Below are 27129 nucleotides of genomic sequence, written 5' to 3' on the forward strand. Positions count from 1 at the left end.
CTGATCCAATGGACAGCTGACACCAGGGTAAGAGGTGTGTGTGTGTGTGTGTGGCACAGGGTAATGCACCTGTGCGATGCATGTGGTCGTCATATGACACAGGTGCTAAAACTTAACTTGTTCAAACAAATTTGGGGCTTGCAGACGGTCTTCGTTCAATACCTCGCACCATATTTCAACTCGGCACCTGCCAGTCATTTTTCAGGTGAGCCGTCGCAGACTGGTGAAAACGTCCTTCGTTCCGCAATATATAGCGCGCTGTAAATATTCTGCGCAGATGGACCACATTGCCCACCGGCAGCGCCCTCGCTGGTGGAACAGCGGAACTCAGTCGCCCTCTGCGTTGCTGTTTGCCGCGGCCGTCGCGGCACTCTGCCGTCTTCTATTAGAGCAAATCGTGGAGATGATGGGATTCCATGCACTCTCCAGCTGGTAGCTGTTGCCACGGTTCAACAGATTTTGTGGCAGGCGTATTTCTCCGGATGCCTTAACAATGGACCCCAGCGGGTTCGGGGGTTAGAATAGGCCCGCGGTATTCCTGCCTGTCGTAAGAGGCGACTAAAAGGAGTCTCAACTGTTTCGGCCATATGTGATGGTCCCCTCTCGGGTTTGACCTCCATCTTTCTAAATTATTCCGAAGAGCGAGCCAATTGGGGAAGGGCGCCTTACATGGTGCACTGTATCCGTCGTGCAATTAGACCTTTAGCCGGCTTTCTCGTCGTTGCAATGGTGTCCCGCTCGTTTTCGATCTCTTGGGCGATTACCACGCTGCACTCTGCAGTGTTTCTTTTATCTGCGACGACGACCTTGGTCAGTTTTGCACCTAAGATCCAGCACGGTAGCCAGTCCGTTGTGGTGGGGCCGCCATGTACCCTCTTGGTTGTAGCCCCCTGACAACACAGGGATCGCTTTACTGATGCCTGCGCCGTTAACTCCCCACGTATGCCAAGGAGTAGATGCCCATCTCCTTGGGGCATCGGGACTCCCGGCAATGGCCATCCTGCCAGGTGGCCTTTGCTGTGGCTGGGTGGCGCCCGTGGGGAGGGCCCTTGGTCGGAGTAGGTGGCATCAGGGTGGATGACACGCAATGAAGCGTGGCACTTCTTCTCTTGCTGGTGGCCAGCCACCAGCAGTCTCTAAGCGTTCGAGGGCCCATTTCAAAGGTAACGTTTATGACCCCAAATCGTTCCCCTCCCTCGCCACACCATGGGAGGAACGAAAGGCATTAAATGCAAGTGAGCAGTATTCGCCCAGATATCTTGTCTGTACCAGAGCTGATGGGGAATCTTTTATGTCCGTGAAGCCTCAGTTCTTTGTCGAGCATTTAGAGGACAAGTTTGGGGAGGTGGAGGGCTTGTCAAAGATGCGGTCCGGATCGGTGTTGATAAAAACGGCGTCCTCCGCCCAGTCGCGGGCCTTGCTCGCTTGTACTAAGCTGGGGGATGTCTCCGTCACTATCACGCCCCATAAAAGTCTGAACATGGTCCAGGGCGTTATCTTCCACAGGGATCTCCTTTTACAGTCCGATGACGAGCTGCGCGCCAACTTGGAGCGCCGAGGTGTCCATTTCGTCCGGCGCGTCCACCGGGGTCCGAGGGATCGTCAAGTTGCCACCGGTGCCTTCATCTTGGCCTTCGAGGGTGACACGTTACCTGAGAAGGTCAAGGTGATGGTGTACCGTTGTGATGTCAGGCCTTATATCCCTCCCCCGATGCGGTGCTTCAAGTGTTGGAAGTTCGGCCACATGTCTTCACGCTGTGCTTCCGACCTCGTCTGTCGCGATTGCGGTCGACCATCCCATCCTGATCATCCCTGTGCCCCACCTCCAATCTGTGTGAACTGTGGTGCGCACCATCCGCCTTGCTCGCCAGACTGTCCGATTCTGCAGAAGGAGCGGAAGATCATGGAGATAAAGACTCTCGACCGCCTGACGTACACTGAGGCGAAGCGGAAATATGACCGGCTTCACCCAGTGCGCATGACGGCTTCTTATGCCGCAACTGTCTCTCCTGCTACGGTTCAATCCTCTCCAGCCAGCTCGCAGAGTCGCAGTCCCGCACCTGCCCCCTTGATGGTGGGGGGCACTAAACCCACTGTTGCTCCTGCTCCATCTACTTCAGGAGCAACACCCCCCCAACCATCGGGGACATCAGTTCCCCCTTCCCAGCCGGAGAAGCGTAAGACTTCTTCGGCTACTCTCGTACGGAAGGGGTCCCTTGGGGACCTCCCTTCGCAAGTTCCGACCGGTACCAAAGCCGACAGCCGCAAGTGGCTTAAACAACCGCTGGTCCCTGGTCGTCGGGACACTCGGTCGTCGTCTGTCCCTGAGACTGACCCAGTGACGCCCTCCCAGCCTGAACCACCAAAGGCGCAGCGCGAAAAGCAGAAGAAGAAGAAACTCCCCAAGGCTACCGATATTGCGGTGGCACCCATTCCACCGCTTCCTACAAGCTCTGCGTCTGAGGATGAGGTGGAGATTCTGGCGTCCGCTGAGGACATGGATCTCGCCAGTCCCTCGGACGCACTGGCTGGCTGTTCTCCAGGTGGTGACTCAGTAGCAGCAGGGGCCTCGGAGGCGTAATCTGCCTCCCCAGTCCCTCACGCCTTTCCCATCCATGGCTAATACCATCCTCCAGTGGAACTGCAGCGGTTTCTTCCACCATCTAGCTGAGCTCCGCCAGCTTATCAGCCTTCATCCTTTCCTTTGCATTGCTCTGCAGGAAACTTGGTTTCCAGCAATGTAAACCCCCGCCCTCTGTGGCTATCGGGGTTATTTTAAGAACCGGGCAACTTATGAAAGGGTGTCTGGTGGCGTCTGCATATATGTCGCTCACACTCTGCACAGCGAGTCTGTCCCTCTCCAAACACCTTTAGAGGCTGTCGCTGTACGGGTGTGGACGCCACAGGCTATTACCGTCTGCAGTATCTACCTTCCACCGGATGGTGCTGTCTCGCAGCATGTCCTGGCTGCTCTGATAACCCAACTGCCGCCACCTTTCATGTTGTTGGGCGATTTCAATGCCCACAACCCTCTATGGGGTGGGACTGTCTCCGATGGCCGCGGTCGTGCCGTGGAGCATTTATTGGCTCAGCTCGACCTTAGCCTCTTGAACACCGGTGCTCCCACACATTTCAGTGTGGCCCATGGCTCGTTCTCCGCCATCGATCTCTCTCTTTGCACCCCCGGACTTGTCCCATCCCTCCACTGGAGGGTGCATCCTGACCTGTGTGGCAGTGACCATTTTCCCATCTATTTGTCACTGCCCCAGTGTCATTCTTCTGGGCGTCTGCCACGCTGGGCCCTCCACAGAGCTGACTGGCCGCGTTTTACTTCCGCGGCAACCGTTGAGTGTCCCCCGCAGGGTGACATTGACGAGGTGGTCCGTGTCTTCACCACGTCCATCATTTCGGCAGCCGAGGCTGCCATCCCCCGCTCTTCTGGACTCCCTCGGAGGAAGGCTGTACCCTGGTGGTCGCCGGAGATTGCTGAGGCTATTCGCGACCGTAGGCGGGCCCTCCAGCGTCATAGGCGGCACCCGTCTCTCGAGACCCTCATCGCCTTTAAGAGGCTACGTGCCTTCGCCCGACGTCTGATTACACGGCGTAAGCAAGAGTGCTGGGAGCAGTATGTCTCATCGTTGGGCTCCCGTGTCTCCCCCTCGCTGGTGTGGTCCCGGATACGGCGGATTTATGGACACCAGACCACTTTCGGTGTCCCTGGGATCTCCTTGGACGGCGCTGTATGCACGGACGCTGCCGCCATTGCTGAACGGCTTGCCGCGCACTTTGCTCAGAGCTCTGCGACTGCATCTTATCCCCCCGCCTTTCGCTCTCTAAAGGAGCGAGCCGAGCGGACGCCGCTCTCATTTCACACGCGTCGTTCTGAAACATACAATGCCCCTTTCAGCGAGAGGGAATTCCTCGCTGCTCTCGCCGATTGCCCTGATACAGCACCAGGCCCAGACTGCATCCACGCGCAGATGCTGAAGCATCTCTCCAGGGACTGCCAGAGACACATTCTCGCGATATTTAATCGCATTTGGAGCGAAGGTGTGTTCCCGTCGCAATGGCGAGAGGGTGTTATTGTCCCCATCTTGAAGCCCGGTGCGGACCCACTGGCGGTGGACAGCTATCGTCCCATTACCCTCACCAACGTTTTGTGCAAATTGCTCGAACGTATGGTGGGGCGGCGTTTGTGTTGGGTCCTTGGGTCGCGCGGTCTCCTCACTCCATCCCAGGGTGGCTTCCGTCGGGGCCGGTCTGCAGTGGACAATTTGGTGCGGCTGGAATCAGCTGTCCGTACGGCCTTTGCCCGACGTCAGCATCTCGTTGCTGTATTTTTCGATCTGCGGAAAGCGTATGACACCACATGGAGGCATCACATCCTCGCCACGTTGCATGAGTGGGGTCTTCGTGGTCAGCTCCCGGCTTTTCTTCAAAGCTTTTTATTGCGCCGCTCTTTCCGGGTGCAAGTCGGTGCCACCTCTAGTTCCTCTTATATACAGGAAAATGGGGTCCCGCAGGGCTCAGTGTTGAGCGTCTCCTTATTTCTGGTGGCTATTAATGGTCTGGCTGCAACAGTGGGGTCGTCGGTGTCTCCTTCTTTGTATGCCGACGACTTCTGCATCTCATTTAGCTCCACGACTACGGGAGTCGCCGAACGCCGGCTGCAAGTCGCCATTCGCAAGGCAGCCTCGTGGGCTCTGACTCACGGTTTTCAGTTCTCTGCAGCCAAGACTCGAGTTATGCACTTCTGCAGGCGTCGGACGGTCCACCCTCATCCTGAACTTTACCTCGACGGCCACCTGCTTGAGGTGGTGGACACTTGCCGCTTCTTGGGACTCGTGTTTGATGCCCGGCTGACATGGGTTCCTCATATTACTCAGCTGAAGCAAAAATGCTGGCGGCACCTCAACGCCCTCCGCTGCCTTAGCCACACGTCTTGGGGTGCAGATCGCTGCACGCTGCTGCGGTTGTACAGAGCCCTTGTGCAGTCCCGGCTTGATTATGGGAGCCTGGCCTATGGGTCTGCGTCCCCCTCAGTGTTGAAGTTGTTAGACCCCGTACACCACTGTGGGGTTCGGCTTGCCACTGGCGCTTTTCGCACCAGCCCCGTGGATAGTCTACTGGTGGAGGCCGGGGTTCCCCCGCTGCAGATTCGCCGCCATCGTCTGCTCGTCGACTATGCTGTCCACGTTCATTGCTCGCCAGGTCATCCCAATCGTCGCCTGCTTTTCCCTGCTATGGTCCTCCATCTGCCCGAACGGCGACCTAGGTCTGGGCTTTCCATAGCTGTCCGTGTCCAGTCCCTGCTGTCAGACCTGGGGTCATTCCCTCTTCTGCCTCCCTTCCGGGTCCGTACACCTACGCCTCCCTGGTGTTTGTCCCGGCCGGCCGTCCGTCTGGATTTGGCACAGGGACCTAAGGACTCGGTTCCGCCTGTGGTCCTCCGTCGCCGTTTTCTTGCGCTCCTCGAATCATTTCCGGGCTGTGAGCCTGTCTACACGGATGGTTCCCTGGTTGATGGTCGCACTGCCTACGCTTTTGCTCACGCTGCCCATGTTGAGCAACGCTCCTTGCCGGCTGGCTGCAGTATTTTTACTGCAGAGCTGGTGGCAATCATGCGCGCTCTTGAGCATCTGCGTTCCTGCTCAGGTGGGTCCATCGTCATCTGCAGTGACTCCCTGAGCAGCCTTCAGGCCATCGACCGCTGCTATCCCTCCTCTCCTCTGGTGTCCTCCATACAGGAGTCTGTTTCCGCCATTGCCCGTTCTGGTCGTTCGGTGGTCTTGGTTTGGACGCCCGGTCATGTTGGCATCCCAGGGAACGAACGTGTCGACAGGCTGGCTAAAGGGGCGATCGACGCCCCGGCTTTGGAGGTCGGCCTTACGGCTCGCGACCAGCAGATGGTGTTGCGCCGTAAGCTGATTGGGATGTGGGCTGCTGAGTGGCGTGGCATGACAGCCCCGAATAAACTGCGGGCTGTCAAGGAGACGACCGCCGTGTGGCGTTCCTCCCTGCGGGCTTCTCGCAGGGACTCGGTGGTCCTGTGTCGGCTGCGCATCGGCCATACGTACCTGACGCACGGCCATCTCTTGCGTCAGGAGGATCCCCCCCTGTGTCAGTGTGGGTCCCGGCTGACGGTCGGCCACATTTTGCTGGAGTGTCCTCGACTGCGCACACTCCGGCAATCTTTTAATCTCCCGGGCACTTTGGCTTTGGTTTTATCTGACGATGCCTCCATGGCTGATAAAGTTTTAAATTTTATCCGTGGTAGTCCGTTTTATGGTTCGATTTAGGGAGGTCCTGCACCTTTCCCTTTCTGTGTCTTTTGTCCTTGTGCCTGTTGCTGTTCTGGTGTGCCGTGAGATGGTTGACTCTTTCCCTTTTTTGTTGTCGTGGTCAGTCAACCAGTCTCCGGCCATCTTCTTCTCTTCTCTTTCTTTCTGTCTGGTGTTCGTCCGTACTCTTCTTTTCTGTAGTGTTCGTTGCCTAATTTGTGTTCTTTAGCACCTGGGGGGGGGGGGGGCAGTCTCCTTCCCCCTTGGGGTTTTATCTGCTCTGCGACTTTGTCTCGCTTGTTTTTGGAATGGGGGACTGATGACCTTCGCTGTTTAGTCCCCCTTACACATCCCAACAACCACCACCACCACCTTAACAATGGAGTCCAAGAAAGATGCTGCTGTGCTCCTGCCGGCCAGCCTGCGTTCTTGCCAGCCAGCCAGCCAGCCAGCCAGCCAGTGTTCCTGCCGGCCACCCTGCGTTCCTGCCACCCAGCCTGCGATCCTGCCAGCCAGCCTGTGTTCCTGCCAGCCAGCCAGCATTGCTGTGAGCCAGCGTTCCTGCCAGCCAGCCAGCCAGCCAGTGTTCCTGCCAGCCAGCCTGTATTCCCGACAGCCAGCCTGCGTTCCTCCCAGCCAGCCTGTGTTCCTGCTACCCAGCCTGCGTTCCTGCCTGCAAGCCTGCATTCCTGACAGCCAGCCTGTTTTCCTGCCAGGCACCCAGCGTTCCTGCCTGCCAGCGTTCCTGCCAGCCAGCCAGCGAGAGTTCCTGACAGCCAGCCTGCGTTCCTGCCAGCCAGGCAGTGTTCCTGCCAGACAGCCTGCATTGCTGGCAGCCATCCTGCGTTCCTTTGTGCCAGCCTGCGTTCATACCAGCCAGTCTCCCTTCCTACCACCCAGCCTGCGTTCCTGCCAGCCAGCCTGTGTTCCAGCCAGGCAGCCTGCGTTCCTACCAGCCAGCCTGTGTTCCTGCCAGCCAGCCTGTGTTCCTGGCACCCAGCCAGCGTTCCTGCCAGCCAGCCCACCATCCAGGCAGTGTTCCTGCCAGCCACACTGCGTTCCTGCCAGCCAGCCTGTTTTCCTGCCAGCCAGCCTGTGTTCCTGCCAGCCACCCTGCGTTCCTGCCAGCCAGCCTGTGTTCCTGCCAGACAGACAGCGTTCCTGCCAGCTAGCGTTGCTGCCGGCCAGCCACCCAGCCAGCCAGTGTTCCTGCCAGCCGGCCTGTGCTCCAGCCAACCAGCCTGCGTTCCTACCAGCCAGCCTGCGTTCATGCCAGCCTGACTGTGTTCCTGCCATCCAGCCAACGTTCCTACCAGCCAGCCAGCAAGCAAGACATTGTTCCTGCCAGCCAGCCTGCATTCCTGCCAGCCAGCCAGCCCGCCAGCCAGCCAGTGTTCCTGTCAGCCAGCCTGCGTTCCTGCCAGCCAGCCTGCGTTCTTGCCAGCCAGCCTGTGTTACTGTCAGCCAGCCTGCGTTCCTGCCAGCCAGGCTGTGTTCCTGCCAGCCAGCCAGCATTGCTGTCAGCCAGCGTTCCTGCCAGCCAGACAGCCAGCCAGTGTTCCTGCCAGCCAGCCTGTATTCCCGACAGCCAGCCTGCGTTCCTCCCAGCCACCCTGTGTTCCTGCTACCCAGCATGCGTTCCTGCCTGCCGGCCTGCATTCCTGACAGCCAGCCTGTTTTCCTGCCAGGCAACCAGCGTTCCTGCCTGCCAGCGTTCCTGCCAGCCAGCCAGCGAGAGTTCCTGACAGCCAGCCTGCGTTCCTGGCAGCCAGGCAGTGTTCCTGCCAGACAGCCTGCATTGCTGGCAGCCATCCTGCGTTCCTTTGTGCCAGCCTGCGTTCATACCAGCCAGTCTCCGTTCCTACCATCCAGCCTGCGTTCCTGCCAGCCAGCCTGTGTTCCAGCCAGCCAGCGTTGCTGCCAGTCAAGGGTCCTGCCAGCCAGCCAGCCAGCCAGCCAGTGTTCCTGCCAGCCAGCCTGTGTTCCAGCCAGGCAGCCTGCGTTCCTACCAGCCAGCCTGTGTTCCTGCCAGCCAGCCTGTGTTCCTGGCACCCAGCCAGCGTTCCTGCCAGCCAGCCCGCCAGCCAGGCAGTGTTCCTGCCAGCCACCCTGCGTTCCTGCTAGCCAGCCTGTTTCCTGCCAGCCAGCCTGTGTTCCTGCCAGCCAGCCATCGTTACTGCCAGCCAGCCCGCCAGCCAGCCAGTGTTCCTGCCAGACAGCCCGCGTTCCTGTCAGCCAGTCTGCGTTACTCCCAGCCAACCTGTGTTCCTGCTGGCCAGCCTGCGCTCCTGCCAGCTGGCATGCATCCCTGCAAGCCAGCCTTTGTTCCTGCCAGCCACCCTGCGTTCCTGCCAGCCAGCCTGTGTTCCTGCCAGACAGACAGCGTTCCTGCCAGCTACCGTTGCTGCCGGCCAGCCACCCAGCCAACCAGTGTTCCTGCCAGCCAGCCTGTGTTCCAGCCAACCAGCCTGCGTTCCTACCAGCCAGCCTGCGTTCATGCCAGCCTGCCTGTGTTCCTGCCATCCAGCCAACGTTCCTGCCAGCCAGCCAGCAAGCAAGACATTGTTCCTGCCAGCCAGCCTGCATTCCTGCCAGCCAGCCTGCATTCCTGCCATCCAGCCTATGTTCCTGCCAGCCAGCCTGCGTTCCTGCCAGGCAGCCTGAGTTCCTGCCAGCCGGCCTGCGTTCCTGCCACCCAGCCATCGTTCCTGCCGGCCAGGCAGGCAGCCACTACTGTTCCTGCCAGCCATCCAGCGTTCATGTCAGTCAGCGTTACTGCCAGCCATCCAGACAGCCAGCCAGTGTTCCTGCATGCATCCTGTGTTCCTACCAGCCAGCCTGCGTTCCTGCCAGCCAGCCTGTGTTCCTGCCAGACAGCCAGCCAGTGTTCCTACCAGCCAGCCTGCGTTCCTTCCAACCAGCCTGCGTACCCGCCAGGCAACCTGTGTTCCAGCCAGCCAGCCTGCATTACTACCAGACAGCCTGCGTTCCGGCCAGCCAGCCTGTGTTCCTCCCAGCACCCTGGGTTCCTGCCAGCCTGCCAGCGCTCCTCCCAGCCAGCCAGCGATCCTGACAGTCAACATTCCTGCCACCCTGCCAGACAGCCATGCATTGTTCCTGGCAGCCATCCTGCGTTCCTGTCTGCCAACCTGCGTTCATGTCAGCCTGTCTGCGTTCCTACCACCCAGCCTGCATTCCTGCAAGCCAGCCTGTACTCCTGCCAGCCAGTCAGCGTTCCTACAAGCCAGTGTTCCTGCTAGACAGCCTGTGTTCCTGCCAGCTATCCTGCGTTCCTGCCAGGCATCCTGTGTTCCTGCCAGGCAGCCTGCGAATCTGCCAGTTAGCCAGCGTTCCATCCAGCCAGCCTGTGTTTCTGCCAGCCAGCCAGCCCTCCTGCCAGCCAACTAGCGTTCATGCCAGCCAGCGTTCCTGTCAGCCAGCATTCTTGCCAGCCAGCCAGCAAGCCAGCCACTTTTCCTGCCAGCCAGCATGTGTTCCAGGCAGCCTGCCTGCGTTCCTACCAGCCAGGCTGCGTTTCATACAGCCAGAGAGCGTTCCTGCCAGCCAGGGTTCCAGCCAGCCACCCAGCCACCCAGCCAATGTTCCTGCAGATAGCCTGTGTTCCAGCCAGGCAGCCTGCGTTCCTACCAGCCAGCCTGTGTTCCTGCCAGCCAGCCTGTGTTCCTGGCACCCAGCCAGCGTTCCTGCCAGCCAGCCCACCAGCCAGGCAGTGTTCCTGCCAGCCACACTGCGTTCCTGCCAGCCAGCCTGTTTTCCTGCCAGCCAGCCTGTGTTCCTGCCAGCCAGCCAGCGTTACTGCCAGCCACACCGCCAGCCTGCCAGTGTTCCTGCCATACAGCCCGCGTTCCCGTCAGCCAGTCTGCGTTACTCCCAGCCATCCTGTGTTCCTGCTGGACAGCCTGCGCTCCTGCCAGCCGGCATGCATCCCTGCAAGCCAGCCTTTGTTCCTGCCAGCCACCCAGCGCTCCTGCCAGTCAGCCAGCGTACTTGCCAGCCAGAGATCCTGCCAGCCAGCCAGCCAGCCAGCAAGTGTTCCTGGAAGCCGACCTATGATCCTACCAGCCACCCTGCGTTCCTGCCAGCCAGCCTGTGTTCCTGCCAGACAGACAGCGTTCCTGCCAGCTAGCGTTGCTGCCGGCCAGCCACCCAGCCAGCCAGTGTTCCTGCCAGCCGGCCTGTGCTCCAGCCAACCAGCCTGCGTTCCTACCAGCCAGCCTGCGTTCATGCCAGCCTGACTGTGTTCCTGCCATCCAGCCAACGTTCCTGCCAGACAGCCAGCAAGCAAGACATTGTTCCTGCCAGCCAGCCTGCATTCCTGCCAGCCAGCCAGCCCGCCAGCCAGCCAGTGTTCCTGTCAGCCAGCCTGTGTTACTGTCAGCCAGCCTGCGTTCCTGCCAGCCAGGCTGTGTTCCTGCCAGCCAGCCAGCATTGCTGTCAGCCAGCGTTCCTGCCAGCCAGACAGCCAGCCAGTGTTCCTGCCAGCCAGCCTGTATTCCCGACAGCCAGCCTGCGTTCCTCCCAGCCACCCTGTGTTCCTGCTACCCAGGATGCGTTCCTGCCTGCCGGCCTGCATTCCTGACAGCCAGCCTGTTTTCCTGCCAGGCAACCAGCGTTCCTGCCTGCCAGCGTTCCTGCCAGCCAGCCAGCGAGAGTTCCTGACAGCCAGCCTGCGTTCCTGGCAGCCAGGCAGTGTTCCTGCCAGACAGCCTGCATTGCTGGCAGCCATCCTGCGTTCCTTTGTGCCAGCCTGCGTTCATACCAGCCAGTCTCCGTTCCTACCATCCAGCCTGCGTTCCTGCCAGCCAGCCTGTGTTCCAGCCAGCCAGCGTTGCTGCCAGTCAAGGGTCCTGCCAGCCAGCCAGCCAGCCAGCCAGTGTTCCTGCCAGCCAGCCTGTGTTCCAGCCAGGCAGCCTGCGTTCCTACCAGCCAGCCTGTGTTCCTGCCAGCCAGCCTGTGTTCCTGGCACCCAGCCAGCGTCCCTGCCAGCCAGCCCGCCAGCCAGGCAGTGTTCCTGCCAGCCACCCTGCGTTCCTGCTAGCCAGCCTGTTTCCTGCCAGCCAGCCTGTGTTCCTGCCAGCCAGCCAGCGTTACTGCCAGCCAGCCCGCCAGCCAGCCAGTGTTCCTGCCAGACAGCCCGCGTTCCTGTCAGCCAGTCTGCGTTACTCCCAGCCAACCTGTGTTCCTGCTGGCCAGCCTGCGCTCCTGCCAGCTGGCATGCATCCCTGCAAGCCAGCCTTTGTTCCTGCCAGCCACCCTGCGTTCCTGCCAGCCAGCCTGTGTTCCTGCCAGACAGACAGCGTTCCTGCCAGCTACCGTTGCTGCCGGCCAGCCACCCAGCCAACCAGTGTTCCTGCCAGCCAGCCTGTGTTCCAGCCAACCAGCCTGCGTTCCTACCAGCCAGCCTGCGTTCATGCCAGCCTGCCTGTGTTCCTGCCATCCAGCCAACGTTCCTGCCAGCCAGCCAGCAAGCAAGACATTGTTCCTGCCAGCCAGCCTGCATTCCTGCCAGCCAGCCTGCATTCCTGCCATCCAGCCTATGTTCCTGCCAGCCAGCCTGCGTTCCTGCCAGGCAGCCTGAGTTCCTGCCAGCCGGCCTGCGTTCCTGCCACCCAGCCATCGTTCCTGCCGGCCAGGCAGGCAGCCACTACTGTTCCTGCCAGCCATCCAGCGTTCATGTCAGTCAGCGTTACTGCCAGCCATCCAGACAGCATGTCAGTGTTCCTGCCTGCATCCTGTGTTCCTACCAGCCAGCCTGCGTTCCTGCCAGCCAGCCTGTGTTCCTGCCAGACAGCCAGCCAGTGTTCCTACCAGCCAGCCTGCGTTCCTTCCAACCAGCCTGCATACCCGCCAGGCAACCTGTGTTCCAGCCAGCCAGCCTGCATTACTACCAGACAGCCTGCGTTCCGGCCAGCCAGCCTGTGTTCCTCCCAGCACCCTGGGTTCCTGCCAGCCTGCCAGCGCTCCTCCCAGCCAGCCAGCGATGCTGACAGTCAACATTCCTGCCACCCTGCCAGACAGCCATGCATTGTTCCTGGCAGCCATCCTGCGTTCCTGTCTGCCAACCTGCGTTCATGTCAGCCTGTCTGCGTTCCTACCACCCAGCCTGCATTCCTGCAAGCCAGCCTGTACTCCTGCCAGCCAGTCAGCGTTCCTACAAGCCAGTGTTCCTGCTAGACAGCCTGTGTTCCTGCCAGCTATCCTGCGTTCCTGCCAGGCATCCTGTGTTCCTGCCAGGCAGCCTGCGAATCTGCCAGTTAGCCAGCGTTCCATCCAGCCAGCCTGTGTTTCTGCCAGCCAGCCAGCCCTCCTGCCAGCCAACTAGCGTTCATGCCAGCCAGCGTTCCTGTCAGCCAGCATTCTTGCCAGCCAGCCAGCAAGCCAGCCACTTTTCCTGCCAGCCAGCATGTGTTCCAGGCAGCCTGCCTGCGTTCCTACCAGCCAGGCTGCGTTTCATACAGCCAGAGAGCGTTCCTGCCAGCCAGGGTTCCAGCCAGCCACCCAGCCACCCAGCCAATGTTCCTGCAGATAGCCTGCGTTCCTGCCAGCCAGCGTGCGTTCCTGCCAGCCAGCCTGTGATCGTGCCAGGCAGCCTGCGTTCCTGCCAGCCAGCCGGTGTTCCAGCCAGCCAGAGAGCATTCCTGTCAGCCGGTGTACATGCCAATCAGCCAGCCAGTGTTCCTGCCAGCCAGCCTTCGTTCCTGCTAGCCAAACTGCATTACTCCCAATTAGCCTGTGTTCCTGCCAGCAAGCCAGCGCTCCTGCCAGCCAGCCAGCGTACTTGCCAGCCAGCGTTCCTGCCCGCCAGCCAGCCAGCCAGCCAGTGTTCCTGGAATCCAGCCTGTGTTCCTACCAGCCAGGCTGCGTTCCTGCCAGCCAGCCTGGGTTTTTGCCAGCCAGCCAGCGTTCCCGCCAGTCAGTGTTCCTGCCTGGCTGCCATCCAGCCAACCAGTGTTCCTGCCAGCCAGCCTGTGTTCCAGCCAGGCAGCCATCGTTCCTACCAGCCAGCCTGCGTTCCTGCCAGCCTGCCTGTGTTCCTGACAGGTAGCCAGCGTTCCTACCAGACAACGTTCCTGCCAGCCAGCCAGCCAGCCAGTGTCCCTGCGAGCCAACCTGCGTTCCTGCCAGACAGCCTTCGTTCCTGCCAACCAGCCTGTGTTCCAGCGAGGCACCCATCGTTCCTACCAGCCAGCTTGCGTTCCTGCCAGCCAGCCAGTGTTCCTGCCAGCCAGCCAGCCAGCCAGCCAGTGTTCTTGCTAGCCAACCTGTGTTCCAGCATGGCAGCCTGCGTTCCTATCAGCCAGCCTACGTTCCTGCCAGCCAGACTGTGTTCCTGCCAGCCATCCAGCGTTCCTGCCAGCCAGCCCGCCGGAAATCGAGTGTTCCTGCCAGCCAGCCTGCGTTCCTGCCAGCCAGCGTGCGTTCCTGCCAGCCAGCCTGTGTCTCTCTCAGCCAGCCTGCGTTCCTGCCAGCCAGCCGGTGTTCCAGGCAGGCAGCCAGCATTCCTGCCAGCCGGCGTCCCTGCCAGTCAGCCAGCCAGTGTTCCTGCCAGCCAGCCCTCGTTCCAGCTAGCCAGTCTGCATTACTCCCAATCAGCCTGTGTTCCTGCCAGCCAGCCTGCGTTTCAGCCAGCCAGCCTGCATTCCTGCCAGCCAGCCTGTGTTCCTGCCAGCCAGCCAGTGCTCCTGCCAGCCAGTCTGCGTTCCTGTGAGCCAGACTGTGTTCGTGCCTGCCAGCCAGCATTCCTGCCAGCCAGCGTTCCTGCCAGCCAACGAGCCAGCCAGCCAGTGTTCCTGCCAGCCAGCCTGCGTTGCTGCCAGCCAGCCTGAGTTCCTCCCAGCCAGCCTGTGATCCTGCCAGGCAGCATGTGTTCCTGCCAGCCATCCATCGTTCCTGACAGCCAGCCCGCCGGAAATCCAGTGTTCCTGCCAGCCAGCCTGCGTACCTGCCAGCCAGCGTGCGTTCCTGCCAGCCAGCCTGTGTTCCTCCCAGCCAGCCTGCGTTCCTGCCAACCAGCCGGTGTTCCAGCTAGCCAGCCAGCATTCCTGCCAGCAGGCGTCCCTGCCAGTCAGCCAGCCAGTGTTCCTGCAAGCCAGCCCTCGTTCCTGCTAGCCAGTCTGCATTACTCCCCATCAGCCTGTGTTCCTGCCAGCCAGCCTGCGTTTCAGCCAGCCAGCCTGCATTCCTGCCAGCCAGCCTGTGTTCCTGCGAGCCAGCCAGCGCTCCTGCCAGCCAGCCAGTGTACTTGCCAGCCAGCGTTCCCGCCCGCAAACCAGCCAGCCAGCCAGTGTTTCTGGAAGCCAGCCTGTGTTCCTACCAGCCAGGCTGCGTTCCCGACAGCCAGCCTGGGTTCCTGCCAGCCACTCCGCGTTCCTGCCAGCCAGTCTGCGTTACTCCCAGCCAGCCTGTGTTCCTGCCAGCAAGCCAGCGTTCCTGCCAGCCAGCTTTCCGGCCAGCCAGCCAGCCAGTGCGCCTGACAGCCAGCCTGCATTCCTGCCAGCCATCCTGCGTTCCTGCCAGCCAGCCTGTGTTCCTGCAAGGCAGCCTGCATTCCTGCCAGCCAGCCTGTGTTCCTGCCAGCCAGCCTGCGTTCCTGCCACCCAGCCTGTGGTCCTGCCAGCCAGCCAGCGTTCCTGCCAGCCAGCGTTTCTGTCAGGCAGAGTTCCTGCCAGCCAGTCAGCCAGCCACCCACAGCTCCTGCCAGCCAGCCTGTGGTCCAGCCAGCCTGCCTGCGTTCCTACCAGCCAGCCTGCGTTCCATCCAGCCACAGAGCGTTCTTGCCAGCCTGTGTTCCTGCCAGCCAGATGTGTTCCTGCCAGTCAGCCAGCATTCCTGCCAGCCAGCCCGCTAATCAGCCGGTGTTCCTGCCAGCCAGCCTGCGTTCCTGCCAGCCAGCCAACGTTCCTGCCAACCAGCCTGTGTTCCTGCCAGCCAATCTGCGTTACTCCCAGCCAGCCTGTGTTCCTGCCAGCCATCCAGCGTTCCTGCTAGACAGCCCGCCAGCCAGCCAGTGTTCCTGTCAGCCAGTCTGCCCTCCTGTCACCCAGCCTGCGTCCTTGTCAGCCAGCCTGTGTTACTGCCAGCCAGCCTGCGTTCCTGCCATCCAGGCAGTGTTCCTGCCAGCCAGCGAGCACTCCTGCCAGCCAGCGTCCCTACCAGCCAATCAGCCAGTGTTCCTGCCATCCAGCCTGAGTTCCTGCCATCAAGCCTACGTTCCTGCCAGCCATCCTGCGTTCCTGCCTGCCAGCCTGCGTTCCTGCCAGCCAGCCTGCGTTCCTACCAGCCAGCCTGCGTTCCTGCCACCCAGCCTGTGGTCCTGCCAGCCAGCCAGCGTTCCTACCATCCAGTGTTCCAGCCAGACAACCAGACAGCCTGGCAGTGTTAATGCCAGTCAGCCTGTGTTCGTACCAGCAAGCCTGCGTTTCTTCCAACCTGCCTGCGTTCCTGCCAGGCAGCCTGTGTTCCAGCCAGCCAGCCTGCATTACTACCAGCCAGCCTGCGTTCCGGCCAGCCAGCCTGTGTTCCTCCTAGCCACCCTGGGTTCCTGCCAGCCAGCCAGCGCTCCTCCCAGCCAGCCAGCGTTCCTGCCAGTCAATATTCCTGCCACCCTGCCAGCCAGCCATGCAGTGTTCCTGGCAGCTATCCTGCGTTCCTGTTTGCCAACCTGCGTTCATGTCAGCAAGTCTGCGTTCCTACCACCCAGCCTGCGTTCTTGCAAGCCAGCCTGTACTCCTGCCAGCCAGTCAGCATTCCTACCAGTCACTGTTCCTGCCAGACAGCCTGCGTTCCTGCCAGCCATCCTGCGTTCCCGCCAGGCATCCTGTGTTCCTGCCAGCCAGCCTGCGATCCTGCCAGCCAGCCAGCGTTCCATCCAGCCAGCCTGTGTTTTCACCAGCCAGGCAGCCCTCCTGCCAGCCATCTAGCGTTCATGCCAGCCAGTCATTTTTCCTGCCAGCCAGCATGTGTTCCTGGAAGCCAGCCTGTGTTCCTACCAGCCAGGCTGCGTTCCTGCCAGCCAGCCTGGGTTCCTGCCAGCCAGCCAGCGTTCCTGACAGCCTGCGTTCCTGCCATCCACCCTGCGTTCCTGCCAACCAGCCTGTGTTGCTGCCAGCGAGCCAGCGTCCCTGCCAACCTGCGTTCATGCCACCCAGCCAGCCAGCCAGCAAGTATTCCTGCCAGTTAGCCTGTGTTCCTGCCATCCAGCCTGCGTTCCTGCCAGCCAGCCAGCGTTCCTGCCAGCCAGCCATCGTCCCTGCCAACTAACGTTCATGCCACAGAGCCAGCAAGTATTCCTGCCAGACAGCCTGTGTTCCTGCCAGCCAGCCTGTGTTCCTGCCAGTCTGCGAGTGTTGCTGCCAGCCAGCCTGCGATCTTGCCAGCCACCCTGCGTTCCTGCCACCCAGCGTGTGTTCCTGGCAACCAGTCGGCGTTCCTGCGAGCCAGCCTGAGTTCGTCCCAGCCAGCCTGTGATACTGCCAGCCAGCCTGTGTTCATGCCTGCTAGCCAGCATTCCTGGCAGCCAGCGTTCCTGCCAGCAATCGAGCCAGCCAGCTAGTGTTCCTGCCAGCCAGCCTGCGTTCCTGCCAGCCAGCCTGAGTTCGTCCCAGCCAGCCTGTGATACTGCCAGCCAGCCTGTGTTCCTGCCAGCCAGACTGCGTTCCTGCCAGGCAGCCTGTGTTCCTGCCAGCCAGACTGCGTTCCTGCCAGCCAGCTTGTCTTCCTGCCAGCGTCCCTGCCAACCTGCCAACCTGCGTTCATGTCACACAGCCAGCCGGCCAGGAAGTATACCTGCCAGTTAGCCTGTGTTCCTGCCATCCAGCCTGTGATCCTGCCAGCCAACCTTTGTTCCTGCCAGCAAGCCCTCGTTCATGGTAGCCAGTCTCCATTACTCCCAATCAGCCTGTGTTCCTGCCAGCCAGCCTGCGTTTCAGCCAGCCAGCCTGCATTCCTGGCAGCCAGCCTGTGTTCGTGCCTGCCAGCCAGCATTAGTGCCAGCCAGCGTTCCTGCGAGCCAGCGAGCCAGCCAGCCAGTGTTCCTGCCAGCCAGCCTGCGTTCCTGCCAGCCAGCCTGAGTTCCTCCCAGCCAGCCTGTGATCCTGCCAGCCAGCCTGTTCCTGCCAGCCAGCCTGCGTTCCTGCCAGCCTGCCTCTGTTCCTGACGGCCAGCCAGCATTCCTACCAGACAGCATTCCTGCCAGCCAGCCAGCCAGCCAGTGTCCATGCGTGCCTGCCCGCGTTCCTGCAAGCCAGCCTGCGTTCCTGCCTACCAGCCTGTGTTCCTGCCAGCCATACAGCGTCCCTGCTAACCTGCGTTCATGCCAGCCAGCCAGTCAGCCATCAAGTATTCCTGCCAGACAGTCTGTGTTGCTGCCAGCCTGCCTGTGTTCCTGCCAGCCATCCAGCGTTCCTGGCAGCCAGTGTTCCTGCCAGACAGTCAGCCAGCCAGCCAGTGCACCTGACAGCCAGCCTGCATTCCTGCCAGCCAGCCTGCGTTCCAGCCAGCCAGCCTATGTTCCTGCGAACCAGCAAGCATTGCTGTCAGCGAGAAAGCCAGCCAGCCAGTGTTTCTGCCAGCCTGCCAGCCAGCCAGCCAGTGTTCTTGCTAGCCAACCTGTGTTCCAGCAGGGCAGCCTGCGTTCCTATCAGCCACCCTGTGTACCTGCCAGCCAGCCTGTGTTCCTGCCAGCCATCCATCGTTCCTGCCAGCCAGCCCGCCGGAAATCCAGTGTTCCTGCCAGCCAGCCAGCGTTCCTGCCAGCCAGCGTGCGTTCCTGCCAGCCAGCCTGTGTTCCTCCCAGCCAGCCTGCGTTCCTGCCAGCCAGCCGGTGTTCCAGCCAGCCAGCCAGCATTCCTGCCAGCTGGCGTCCCTGCCAGTCATCCAGCCAGTGTTCCTGCCAGCCAGCCTGCATTCCTGCTAGCCAGTCTGCATTACTCCCAATCAGCCTGTGTTCCTGCCAGCCAGCCTGCCTTTCACCCAGCCAGCCTGCATTCCTGCCAGCCAGCCTGTGTTCCTACCAGCCAGGCTGCGTTCCTGCCAGCCAGCCTGGGTTCCTGCCAGCCAGCCAGCGTTCCTGCCAAGCAGCGTTCCTCCCAGGCTGCCATCCAGCCAACCAGTGTTGCTGCCAGCCAGCCTGTGTTCCAGCCAGGCAGCCATCGTTCCTACCAGCCAGCCTGTGTTCCTGCCAGCCTGCCTGTGTTCCTGACAGGCATTTAGCGTTCCTACTAGACAGCATTCCTGCCAGCCAGCCAGCCACCCAGTGTCCCTGCGAGCCAGCCTGCGTTCCTGCCAGACAGCCTGCGATCCTGCCAACCAGCCTGTGTTCCTGCCAGACAGCCAGCGTCCCTGCCAACCTGCGTTCATGCCACTCAGCTAGCCAGCCAGCAATTATTCCTACCAGTTAGCCTGTGTTCGTGCCATCCAGCCTGTGTTCCTGCCAGCCACACACCGTTCCTGCCAGCCAGCGTTCCTGCCAGCCGGCCAGCGTCCCTGCCAACCTGCGTTCATGCTACCCAGCCAGCCAGCCGGTAAGTATTCCTGCCTGACAGCCTGTGTTCCTGCCAGCCAGACTGTGTTTCTGCCAGCCTGCCAGTGTTGCTGCCAGCCAGCCTGCGATCCTGTCAGTCAGCCTGCATTCTTGCCACCCATCCTGTGTTCTTGCCAGCCAGTCTGCATTCCTGCGAGCCAGCCTGTATTAGTGCTTGCCAGCCAGCATTCCTGCCAGCCAGCGTTCCTGCCAGCCAGCGAGCCAGCCTGCCTCTGTTCCAGATGGCCAGCCAGCATTCCTATCAGACAGCGTTCCTGCCAGACAGCCAGCCAGCCAGTGTCCATACGAGCCTGCCTGCGTTCCTGCGAGCCAGACAGCGTTCATGCCAACCAGCCTGTGTTCCTGCAGGCCATCCAACGTCTCTGCTAAGATGCGTTCATGCCAGCCAGCCAGCCAGCCAGCAATATTCCAGCCAGACAGCCTGTGTTGCTGCCAGCCAGCCGGTGTTCCTGCCAGCCATCCAGCGTTCCTGCCAGCCAGCGTTCCTGCCTGCCAGTAAGTCAGCCAGCCAGTGCGCCTGACAGCCAGCCTGCATTCCTGCCAGCCAGCCTGAGTTTCTCCCAACCAGCCTCTGATTCTGCCAGCCATCCTGTGTTCCTGCCAGTCAGCCTGCATTCCTGCCAGCCAGCGTTCCTGCCAACCTGCCACCCAGTCACCCTGTGTGCCTGCCAGCCAGCGTTCCTGCCAACCTGCCAGCCAGTCACCCAGGGTGCCTGCCAGCCAGCCCGTGTCCTATCAACCAGCCTGCATGCCTGCCAGCCAGCCTGTGTTCCTGCCAGGCATACAAATTTCCTGCCAGCCAGCGCCCCTGCCAGCCAGCCAGCGTTCCTGCCAGGCAGCGTTCCTGACAGTCAGCGTTCCTGCCAGCTGGCCAGCCAGCCACCCACAGGTCCTGCCAGCCAGCCTGTGGTCCAGCCAGCCTGCATGCGTTCCTACCAGCAAGCAGCGTTCCATCCAGCCAGAGAGCATTCTTGCCAGCCTGTGTTCCTGCCAGCCAGCCAGCCTGTGTACCTGCCAGCCAGATGTGTTCCTGCCAGTCAGCCAGCATTCCTGCCAGCCATCCCGCCAACCAGCCAGTGTTCCTGCCAGACAGCCTGCGTTCCTGGCAGCCAGCCTGCGTTCCTGCCAGCCAGCCTGTGTTCCTGCCAGCCGGCCTGCATTCCTGCCAGCCAGCCTGTGTTTGTGCCAGGCAGTCAATCAGCCAATGTTCCTGCCAGCCAGTCCGCGTTCCTGCCAGCCAGTCTGCGTTACTCCCAGCCAGCCAGCCAGCCAGCCTGCGTTCCTGCCAAACAGCCTGTGTTGCTGCCAGCCAGCCTGTGTTGCTGCCAGCCATCCAGCGTTAATGCCAGCCAGCGTTCCTGCCAGCCAGTCAGCCAGCCAGGCAGTGTGCCTGACAGCCAGCCTGCGTTCTGCCAGCCAGCCTGCGTTCCTGTCAGCCAGCCTGTGTTCCAGCGAACCAGCAAGCATTGCTGCCAGCTAGGAAGTCAGCCAGCCAGAGATCCTGCCAGCCAGCCCGCCAACCAGCCAGTGTTCCTGCCAGCCAGCCTGCGTTCCTGCCAGCCAGCCTTCGTTCCTGCCAGCCAGCCTGTGTTCCTGCCAGCCGGCCTGCGTTCCTGCCAGCCAGCCAGTGTTTGTGCCAGCCAGATAGCATTCCTTCCAGCCAGCGTTCCTGCCAGCCAGCCAGTCAATCAGCCAGTGTTCCTGCCAGCCAGTCCGCGTTCCTGCCAGCCAGTCTGCGTTACTCCCAGCCAGCCTGTGTTCCTGCCAGCCAGCCTGCGTTCCTGCCAAACAGCCTGTGATGCTGCCAGCCAGCCTGTGTTGCTGCCAGCTATCCAGCGTTAATGACAGCCAGCGTCCCTGCCAGCCAGTCAGCCAGCCAGGCAGTGTGCCTGACAGCCAGCCTGCGTTCCTGCCAGCCAGCCTGCGTTCCTGCCAGCCAGCCTGTATTCCTGCGAACCAGCAAGCATTGCTGCCAGCTAGAAAGTCAGCCAGCCTGTGTTCCTGCCAGCCAGCCTGCGATCCTGCCAGCCAGCCTGCGTTCCTGCCAGCCAGCCTGTGTTCCTGCCAGGCAGCTTGCGTTCTCTCGAGCCAGCCTGTGGTCGTGCCTGCCAGCCAGCATTCCTGCCAGCCAGCGTTCCTGCCAGCCAGCCAGCCAGCCAGCCAGTGTTCCTGCCAGCCACCTTGCGTTCCTGCCAGCCAGCCTGAGTTCCTCCCAGCCAGTCGGCGCTCCTGCCAGCCAGCCAGCGTTCCTGCCAGCCAGCGTTCCTGCCAGCCTGCCAGCCAGTCACCCAGTGTCCCTGCCAGCCTGCCCGTGTTCCTACAAACCAGCCTGCATTGCTGCCAGCCAGCCTGTGTTCCTGCCAGGCAGACAAATTTCCTGCCAGCCAGCGCCCCTGCCAGCCAGCCAGCGTTCCTGCCAGGCAGCGTTCCTGACAGTCAGCGTTCCTGCCAGCTGGCCAGCCAGCCACCCACAGGTCCTGCCAGCCAGCCTGTGGTCCAGCCAGCCTGCCTGCGTTCCTACCAGCAAGCAGCGTTCCATCCAGACAGAGAGCATTCTTGCCAGCCTGTGTTCCTGCCAGCCAGCCAGCCAGCCAGCCTGTGTTCCTGCCAGCCAGATGTGTTCCTGCCAGTCAGCCAGCATTCCTGCCAGCCAGCCCGCCAACCAGCCAGTGTTCCTGCCAGACAGCCTGCGTTCCTGCCAGCCAGCCTGCGTTCCTGCCAGCCAGCCTGTGTTCCTGCCAGCCGGCCTGCATTCCTGCCAGCCAGCCTGTGTTTGTGCCAGGCAGATACCATTCCTGCCAGCCAGCGTTCCTGCCAGCCAGCCAGTCAATCAGCCAATGTTCCTGCCAGCCAGTCCGCGTTCCTGCCAGCCAGACTGCGTTACTCCCAGCCAGCCAGCCAGCCAGCCTGCGTTCCTGCCAAACAGCCTGTGTTGCTGCCAGCCAGCCTGTGTTGCTGCCAGCCATCCAGCGTTAATGCCAGCCAGCGTTCCTGCCAGCCAGTCAGCCAGCCAGGCAGTGTGCCTGACAGCCAGCCTGCGTTCTGCCAGCCAGCCTGCGTTCCTGCCAGCCAGCCTGTGTTCCAGCGAACCAGCAAGCATTGCTGCCAGCTAGGAAGTCAGCCAGCCAGAGATCCTGCCAGCCAGCCCGCCAACCAGCCAGTGTTCCTGCCAGCTAGCCTGCGTTCCTGCCAGCCAGCCTTCGTTCCTGCCAGCCAGCCTGTGTTCCTGCCAGCCGGCCTGCGTTCCTGCCAGCCAGGCTATGTTTGTGCCAGCCAGATAGCATTCCTGCCAGCCAGCGTTCCTGCCAGCCAGCCAGTCAATCAGCCAGTGTTCCTTTCAGCCAGTCCGCGTTCCTGCCAGCCAGTCTGCGATACTCCCAGCCAGCCTGTGTTGCTGCCAGCTAGCCTGCGTTCCTGCCAAACAGCCTGTGATGCTGCCAGCCAGCCTGTGTTGCTGCCAGCCATCCAGCGTTAATGCCAGCCAGCGTTCCTGCCAGCCAGTCAGCCAGCCAGGCAGTGTGCCTGACAGCCAGCCTGCGTTCCTGCCAGCCAGCCTGCGTTCCTGCCAGCCAGCCTGTATTCCTGCGAACCAGCAAGCATTGCTGCCAGCTAGAAAGTCAGCCAGCCTGTGTTCCTGCCAGCCAGCCTGCGATCCTGCCAGCCAGCCTGCGTTCCTGCCAGCCAGCCTGTGTTCCTGCCAGGCAGCCTGCGTTCTCTCGAGCCAGCCTGTGTTCGTGCCTGCCAGCCAGCATTCCTGCCAGCCAGCGTTCCTTCCAGCCGCCAGCCAGCCAGCCAGCCAGCCAGCCAGTGTTCCTGCCAGACACCCTGCGTTCCTGCCAGCCAGCCTGAGTTCCTCCCAGCCAGTCGGCGCTCCTGCCAGCCAGCCAGCGTTCCTGCCAGCCAGCGTTCCTGCCAGCCTGCCAGCCAGTCACCCAGTGTCCCTGCCAGCCTGCCCGTGTTCCTATAAACCAGCCTGCATTGCTGCCAGCCAACCTTTGTTCCTGACAGGCAGACAAATTTCCTGCCAGCCAGCGTTCCTGCCAGCCAGCCATCGTTCCTGCCAGGCAGCGTTCCTGTCAGCCAGCGTTCCTGCCAGCCGGCCAGCCAGCCATCCACAGGTCCTGCCTGTGGTCCAGCCAGACTTCCTGCGTTCCTACCAGCCAGCCTGCGTTCCATCCAGCCAGAGGTCGTTCTTGTCAGCCTGTGTTCCTGCCAGCCAGCCAGCCAGCCAGCCTGTGTTCCTGCCAGCCAGATGTGTTCCTGCCAGTCAGCCAGCGTTCCTGCCAGCCAGCCCGCCAAACAGCCAGTGCTCCTGCCAGCCAGCCTGCGTTCCTGCCAGCCAGCCTGCGTTCCTGCCAGCCACCCTGTGTTCCTGTCAGCCAGCCTGCGTTCCTGCCAACCTGCCTGTGTTCCTGACAGGCATTTAGCGTTCCTACCAGACAGCGTTCCTGCCAGCCAGCCAGTCACCCAGTGTCCCTGCGAGCCAGCCTGCGTTCCTGCCAGACAGCCTTCGATCCTGCCAACCAGCCTGTGTTCCTGCCAGCCAGCCAGCGTCCCTGCCAACCTGCATTCATGCCACCCAGCCAGCCAGCCAGCAAGTATTCCTACCAGTTAGCCTGTGTTCCTGCCATCCATCCTGTGTTCCTGCTGGCACACACCGTTCTGCCAGCCAGCATTCCTGCCAGCCAGCCAGCGTCCCTTCCCTGGCAACCTGCGTCCATGCCACCCAGCCAGCCAGCCAGTAAGTATTCCTGCCTGACAGCCTGTGTTCCTGCCAGCCAGACTGTGTTCCTTCCAGCCTGCCAGTGTTGCTGCCAGCCAGCCTACGATCCTGCCAGTCAGCCTGCATTCCTGCCACCCAGCCTGTGTTCCTGCCAGCCAGTCTGTGTTCCTGCGAGACATCCTGCATTCGTGCCTGCCAGCCAGCATTCTTGCCAGCCAGCGTTCCTGCCAGCCAGCGAGCCAGCCAGGCAGTGTTCCTGCCAGCCAGCCTGCGTTCCTGCCAGCCAGCCTGAGATCCACCCAGCCAGCCTGAGTTCCTGCCAGCCAGCCTGTGTTCCTGCCAGGCAGACAAATTTCCTGCCAGCCAGCTCCCCTGCCAGACAGCCAGCGTTCCTGCCAGGCAGCGTTCCTGACAGTCAGCGTTCCTGCCAGTTGGCCAGCCATTCACCCACAGGTCCGGCCAGCCAGCCTGTGGTCCAGCCAGCCTGCCTGCGTTCCCACCAGCCAGCCAGCGTTCCAACCAGGCAGACAGCATTCTTGCCAGCCTGTGTTCCTGCCAGCCAGCCAGCCAGCCAGCCTGTGTTCCTGCCAGCCAGATGTGTTCCTGCCAGTCAGCCAGCATTCCTGCCAGCCAACCCGAAAACCAGCCAGTGTTCCTGCCAGACAGCCTGCGTTCCTGCCAGCCAGCCTGCGTTCCTGCCAGCCAGCCTGTGCTCCTCCCAGCCGGCCTGTGTTCCTGCCAGCCAGCCAGTGTTTGTGCCAGCCAGATAGCATTCCTGCCAGCCAGCCTTCCTGCCAGCCAGCCAGCCAGTGTACCTGCCAGCCAGTCCGCGCTCCTGCCAGTCAGCCAGCGTTCCTGCCAGCCAGCCCGCCAAACAGCCAGTGTTCCTGCCAGCCAGCCTGCGTTTCTGCCAGCCAGCCTGCGTTCCTGCTAGCCAGCCTGCGTTCTTGCCAGCCAGCCTGTGTCCCTGACAGCCAGCCTGCGTTCCTGCCAGCCAGTCTGTGTTCCTGCGAGACATCCTGCATGCGTGCCTGCCAGCCAGCATTCTTGCCAGCCAGCGTTCCTGCCAGCCAGCGAGCCAGCCAGGCAGTGTTCCTGCCAGCCAGCCTGCGTTCCTGCCAGCCAGCATGAGATCCATCCAGCCAGCCTGAGTTCCTGCCAGCCAGCCTGTGTTCCTGCCAGGCAGACAAATTTCCTGCCAGCCAGCTCCCCTGCCAGACAGCCAGCGTTCCTGCCAGGCAGCGTTCCTGACAGTCAGCGTTCCTGCCAGTTGGCCAGCCATTCACCCACAGGTCCTGCCAGCCAGCCTGTGGTCCAGCCAGCCTGCCTGCGTTCCTACCAGCCAGCCAGCGTTCCATCCAGGCAGAGAGCATTCTTGCCAGCCTGTGTTCCTGCCAGCCAGCCAGCCAGCCAGCCTGTGTTCCTGCCAGCCAGATGTGTTCCTGCCAGTCAGCCAGCATTCCTGCCAGCCAACCCGAAAACCAGCCAGTGTTCCTGCCAGACAGCCTGCGTTCCTGCCAGCCAGCCTGCGTTCCTGCCAGCCAGCCTGTGCTCCTGCCAGCCGGCCTGTGTTCCTGCCAGCCAGCCAGTGTTTGTGCCAGCCAGATAGCATTCCTGCCAGCCAGCCTTCCTGCCAGCCAGCCAGCCAGTGTACCTGCCAGCCAGTCCGCGCTCCTGCCAGTCAGCCAGCGTTCCTGCCAGCCAGCCCGCCAAACAGCCAGTGTTCCTGCCAGCCAGCCTGCGTTTCTGCCAGCCAGCCTGCGTTCCTGCCAGCCAGCCTGCGTTCTTGCCAGCCAGCCTGTGTCCCTGACAGACAGCCTGAGTTCCTGTAAGCCAGGCTGTGTTCCTGCCAGCCAGCCAGCATTCCTGCCAGCCAGCGTCTATGCCAGCCAGCCAGCCAGTGTTCCTGCCAGCCATCCTGCTTTCCTGCCTGCCAGCCTGTGTTCCTGCCAGCCAGCCTGCGGTCCTACCAGCCATTCGGCGTTCCTACCAAGCATCTTGCGTTCCTGCCAGGCAGCCTGTGTTCCTGCCAGACAGCCTGCATTCCCACCAGCCAGCCTGCGTTCCTGCCAGCCAGCCTGTGTTCCTGACAGATAGCCAGCACTCCTGCCAGCCAGCCAGCGAACTTGCAAGCCAGCGTTCCTGCCAGCCAGCCAGCCAGCCAGTCAGTGTTCCTGGAAGCCAGTCTGTGTTCCTACCAGCCAGACTGCGTTCCTGCCAGCCAGCCTGGGTTCCTGCCAGCCAGCCAGCGTTCCTGCCAAGCAGCGTTCCTGCCAGGCTGCCATCCAGCCAACCAGTGTTGCTGCCAGCCAGCCTGTGTTCCAGCCAGGCAGCCATCGTTCCTACCAGCCAGCCATCGTTCCTGCCAACCTGCCTGTGTTCCTGACAGGCATTTAGCGTTCCTACCAGACAGCGTTCCTGCCAGCCAGCCAGCCAGCCAGTGTCCCTGCGAGCCAGCCTGCGTTCCTGCCAGACAGCCTGCGATCCTGCCAACCAGCCTGTGTTCCTGCCAGCCAGCCAGCGTCCCTGCCAACCTGCATTCATGCCACCCAGCCAGCCAGCCAGCAAGTATTCCTACCAGTTAGCCTGTGTTCCTGCCATCCAGCCTGTGTTCCTGCCGGCACACACCGTTCCTGCCAGCCAGCATTCCTGCCAGCCAACCAGCGTCCCTGCCAACCTGCGTCCATGCCACCCAGTCAGCCAGCCAGTAAGTATTCCTACCTGACAGCCTGTGTTCCTGCCAGCCAGACTGTGTTCCTTCCAGCTTGCCAGTGTTGCTGCCAGCCAGCCAGCGATCCTGCCAGTCAGCCTGCATTCCTGCCACCCAGCCTGTGTTCCTGCCAGCCAGTCTGTGTTCCTGCGAGACATCCTGCATTCGTGCCTGCCAGCCAGCATTCTTGCCAGCCAGCGTTCCTGCCAGCCAGCGAGCCAGCCAGGCAGTGTTCCTGCCAGCCAGCCTGCGTTCCTGCCAGCCAGCCTGAGATCCACCCAGCCAGCCTGAGTTCCTGCCAGCCAGCCTGCGTTCCTGCCTGCCTTCCTCTGTTCCTGATGGCCAGCCAGCATTCCTACCAGACAGCGTTCCTGCCAGCCAGCCAGCCAGCCAGTGTCCATACGAGCCTGCATGCGTTACTGCTAGCCAGCCTGCGTTCATGCCAACCAGCCTGTGTTCCTGCAGGCCATCCAACGTCTCTGCTAAACTACGTTCATGCCAGCCAGCCAGCCAGCCAGCAATATTCCAGCCAGACAGCCTGTGCTGCTGCCAGCCAGCCTGTGTTCCTGCCAGCCATCCAGCGTTCCTGCCAGCCAGCGTTCCTGCCTGCCAGTCAGTCAGCCAGCCAGAGCGCCTGACAGCCAGCCATCCAGCGTTCGTGCCAGCCAGCGTTCCTGCCAGCCAGCGTTCCTGCCAGCCAGCCAGCCAGCCAGCCAGTGTTCCTGCCAGCCACCCTGGGTTCCTGTTAGCCAGCCTGAGTTCCTCCCAGCCAGCCTGCATTCCTGCCAGCCAGCCTGAGTTCCTCCAAGCCAGCCTGTGATTCTGCCAGCCATCCTGTGTTCCTGCCAGTCAG

The 27129-nt window shown here is 62.0% G+C and overlaps 9 protein-coding genes across 9 annotated transcripts; 6 read left to right on the plus strand and 3 right to left on the minus strand.

Annotated features, from left to right (window-relative positions):
• Positions 1–6660: 6660 nt before the first annotated feature.
• On the plus strand, positions 6661–9541 carry LOC126195174 (BCL-6 corepressor-like protein 1). Its single transcript, XM_049933685.1, has 2 exons — positions 6661–8053; positions 8154–9541. The coding sequence occupies exons 1-2, from the start codon at positions 6661–6663 to the stop codon at positions 9539–9541; spliced, it is 2781 nt and encodes a 926-aa protein (XP_049789642.1).
• A 339-nt stretch (positions 9542–9880) lies between these two features.
• Positions 9881–14128, plus strand: LOC126195175 (mucin-1-like). The gene is made up of 4 exons (XM_049933686.1): positions 9881–10475; positions 10557–10988; positions 11089–12443; positions 12761–14128. The coding sequence occupies exons 1-4, from the start codon at positions 9881–9883 to the stop codon at positions 14126–14128; spliced, it is 3750 nt and encodes a 1249-aa protein (XP_049789643.1).
• Positions 14129–14164: 36 nt separating this feature from the next.
• Positions 14165–14776, plus strand: LOC126195176 (transcriptional regulatory protein AlgP-like). The gene has a single exon (XM_049933687.1). It carries the CDS (start codon positions 14165–14167, stop codon positions 14774–14776), a length of 612 nt encoding a protein of 203 aa, XP_049789644.1.
• Positions 14777–15103: 327 nt separating this feature from the next.
• Positions 15104–16222, plus strand: LOC126195177 (transcriptional regulatory protein AlgP-like). The gene has a single exon (XM_049933689.1). The coding sequence runs from the start codon at positions 15104–15106 to the stop codon at positions 16220–16222; it is 1119 nt and encodes a 372-aa protein (XP_049789646.1).
• Positions 16223–17807: 1585 nt separating this feature from the next.
• On the plus strand, positions 17808–18512 carry LOC126195178 (transcriptional regulatory protein AlgP-like). The gene has a single exon (XM_049933690.1). It carries the CDS (start codon positions 17808–17810, stop codon positions 18510–18512), a length of 705 nt encoding a protein of 234 aa, XP_049789647.1.
• A 709-nt stretch (positions 18513–19221) lies between these two features.
• On the plus strand, positions 19222–22318 carry LOC126195180 (mucin-5AC-like). The gene is made up of 2 exons (XM_049933692.1): positions 19222–20574; positions 20636–22318. Exons 1-2 carry the CDS (start codon positions 19222–19224, stop codon positions 22316–22318), a joined length of 3036 nt encoding a protein of 1011 aa, XP_049789649.1.
• Positions 22319–22452: 134 nt separating this feature from the next.
• Positions 22453–24187, minus strand: LOC126195181 (uncharacterized transmembrane protein DDB_G0289901-like). Its single transcript, XM_049933693.1, has 2 exons — positions 23502–24187; positions 22453–23407 (listed from the first exon to the last, which is right to left on the minus strand). Exons 1-2 carry the CDS (start codon positions 24185–24187, stop codon positions 22453–22455), a joined length of 1641 nt encoding a protein of 546 aa, XP_049789650.1.
• Positions 24188–24408: 221 nt separating this feature from the next.
• LOC126195182 (uncharacterized transmembrane protein DDB_G0289901-like) lies at positions 24409–25903 on the minus strand. The gene is made up of 2 exons (XM_049933694.1): positions 25557–25903; positions 24409–25432 (listed from the first exon to the last, which is right to left on the minus strand). Exons 1-2 carry the CDS (start codon positions 25901–25903, stop codon positions 24409–24411), a joined length of 1371 nt encoding a protein of 456 aa, XP_049789651.1.
• A 244-nt stretch (positions 25904–26147) lies between these two features.
• On the minus strand, positions 26148–27056 carry LOC126195186 (circumsporozoite protein-like). The gene has a single exon (XM_049933699.1). The coding sequence runs from the start codon at positions 27054–27056 to the stop codon at positions 26148–26150; it is 909 nt and encodes a 302-aa protein (XP_049789656.1).
• Positions 27057–27129: the final 73 nt, after the last annotated feature.

Source organism: Schistocerca nitens, chromosome 7 (genome assembly GCF_023898315.1).
Source record: "Schistocerca nitens isolate TAMUIC-IGC-003100 chromosome 7, iqSchNite1.1, whole genome shotgun sequence".
Lineage (NCBI taxonomy): Eukaryota > Metazoa > Arthropoda > Insecta > Orthoptera > Acrididae > Schistocerca > Schistocerca nitens.

Excerpts from the sequence above, each read along its gene's own strand:
- LOC126195174 (XM_049933685.1), top strand. The coding sequence starts at position 6,661 with ATGGAGTCCAAGAAAGATGCTGCTGTGCTCCTGCCGGCCAGCCTGCGT. Across the intron at positions 8,054-8,153 it reads CCTGCGTTCCTGGCAGCCAG|CCTGCGTTCCTGCCAGCCAG; the intron begins GCAGTGTTCCTG and ends CCTACCATCCAG.
- LOC126195175 (XM_049933686.1), top strand. The coding sequence starts at position 9,881 with ATGTTCCTGCAGATAGCCTGTGTTCCAGCCAGGCAGCCTGCGTTCCTA. Across the intron at positions 10,989-11,088 it reads CCTGCGTTCCTGGCAGCCAG|CCTGCGTTCCTGCCAGCCAG; the intron begins GCAGTGTTCCTG and ends CCTACCATCCAG. Across the intron at positions 12,444-12,760 it reads GCCTGTACTCCTGCCAGCCA|CCAGAGAGCGTTCCTGCCAG; the intron begins GTCAGCGTTCCT and ends CGTTTCATACAG.
- LOC126195176 (XM_049933687.1), top strand. The coding sequence starts at position 14,165 with ATGTGTTCCTGCCAGCCATCCATCGTTCCTGACAGCCAGCCCGCCGGA.
- LOC126195177 (XM_049933689.1), top strand. The coding sequence starts at position 15,104 with ATGTGTTCCTGCCAGTCAGCCAGCATTCCTGCCAGCCAGCCCGCTAAT.
- LOC126195178 (XM_049933690.1), top strand. The coding sequence starts at position 17,808 with ATGTTCCTGCGAACCAGCAAGCATTGCTGTCAGCGAGAAAGCCAGCCA.
- LOC126195180 (XM_049933692.1), top strand. The coding sequence starts at position 19,222 with ATGCCAGCCAGCCAGCCAGCCAGCAATATTCCAGCCAGACAGCCTGTG. Across the intron at positions 20,575-20,635 it reads GTCCGCGTTCCTGCCAGCCA|CCTGTGATGCTGCCAGCCAG; the intron begins GTCTGCGTTACT and ends CCTGCCAAACAG.
- LOC126195181 (XM_049933693.1), bottom strand. The coding sequence starts at position 24,187 with ATGCTGGCTGACTGGCAGGAACACATCTGGCTGGCAGGAACACAGGCT. Across the intron at positions 23,408-23,501 it reads GAATGCTGGCTGGCAGAACG|GTTGGCAGGGACGCTGGCTG; the intron begins GTGTGTGCCAGC and ends GCATGAATGCAG.
- LOC126195182 (XM_049933694.1), bottom strand. The coding sequence starts at position 25,903 with ATGGCTGCCTGGCTGGAACACAGGCTGGCTGGCAGCAACACTGGTTGG. Across the intron at positions 25,433-25,556 it reads GCAGGAACGCAAGATGCTTG|GAATGCTGGCTGGCTGGCAG; the intron begins GTAGGAACGCCG and ends GCTGGCTGGCAG.
- LOC126195186 (XM_049933699.1), bottom strand. The coding sequence starts at position 27,056 with ATGCAGGCTGGCTGGGAGGAACTCAGGCTGGCTAACAGGAACCCAGGG.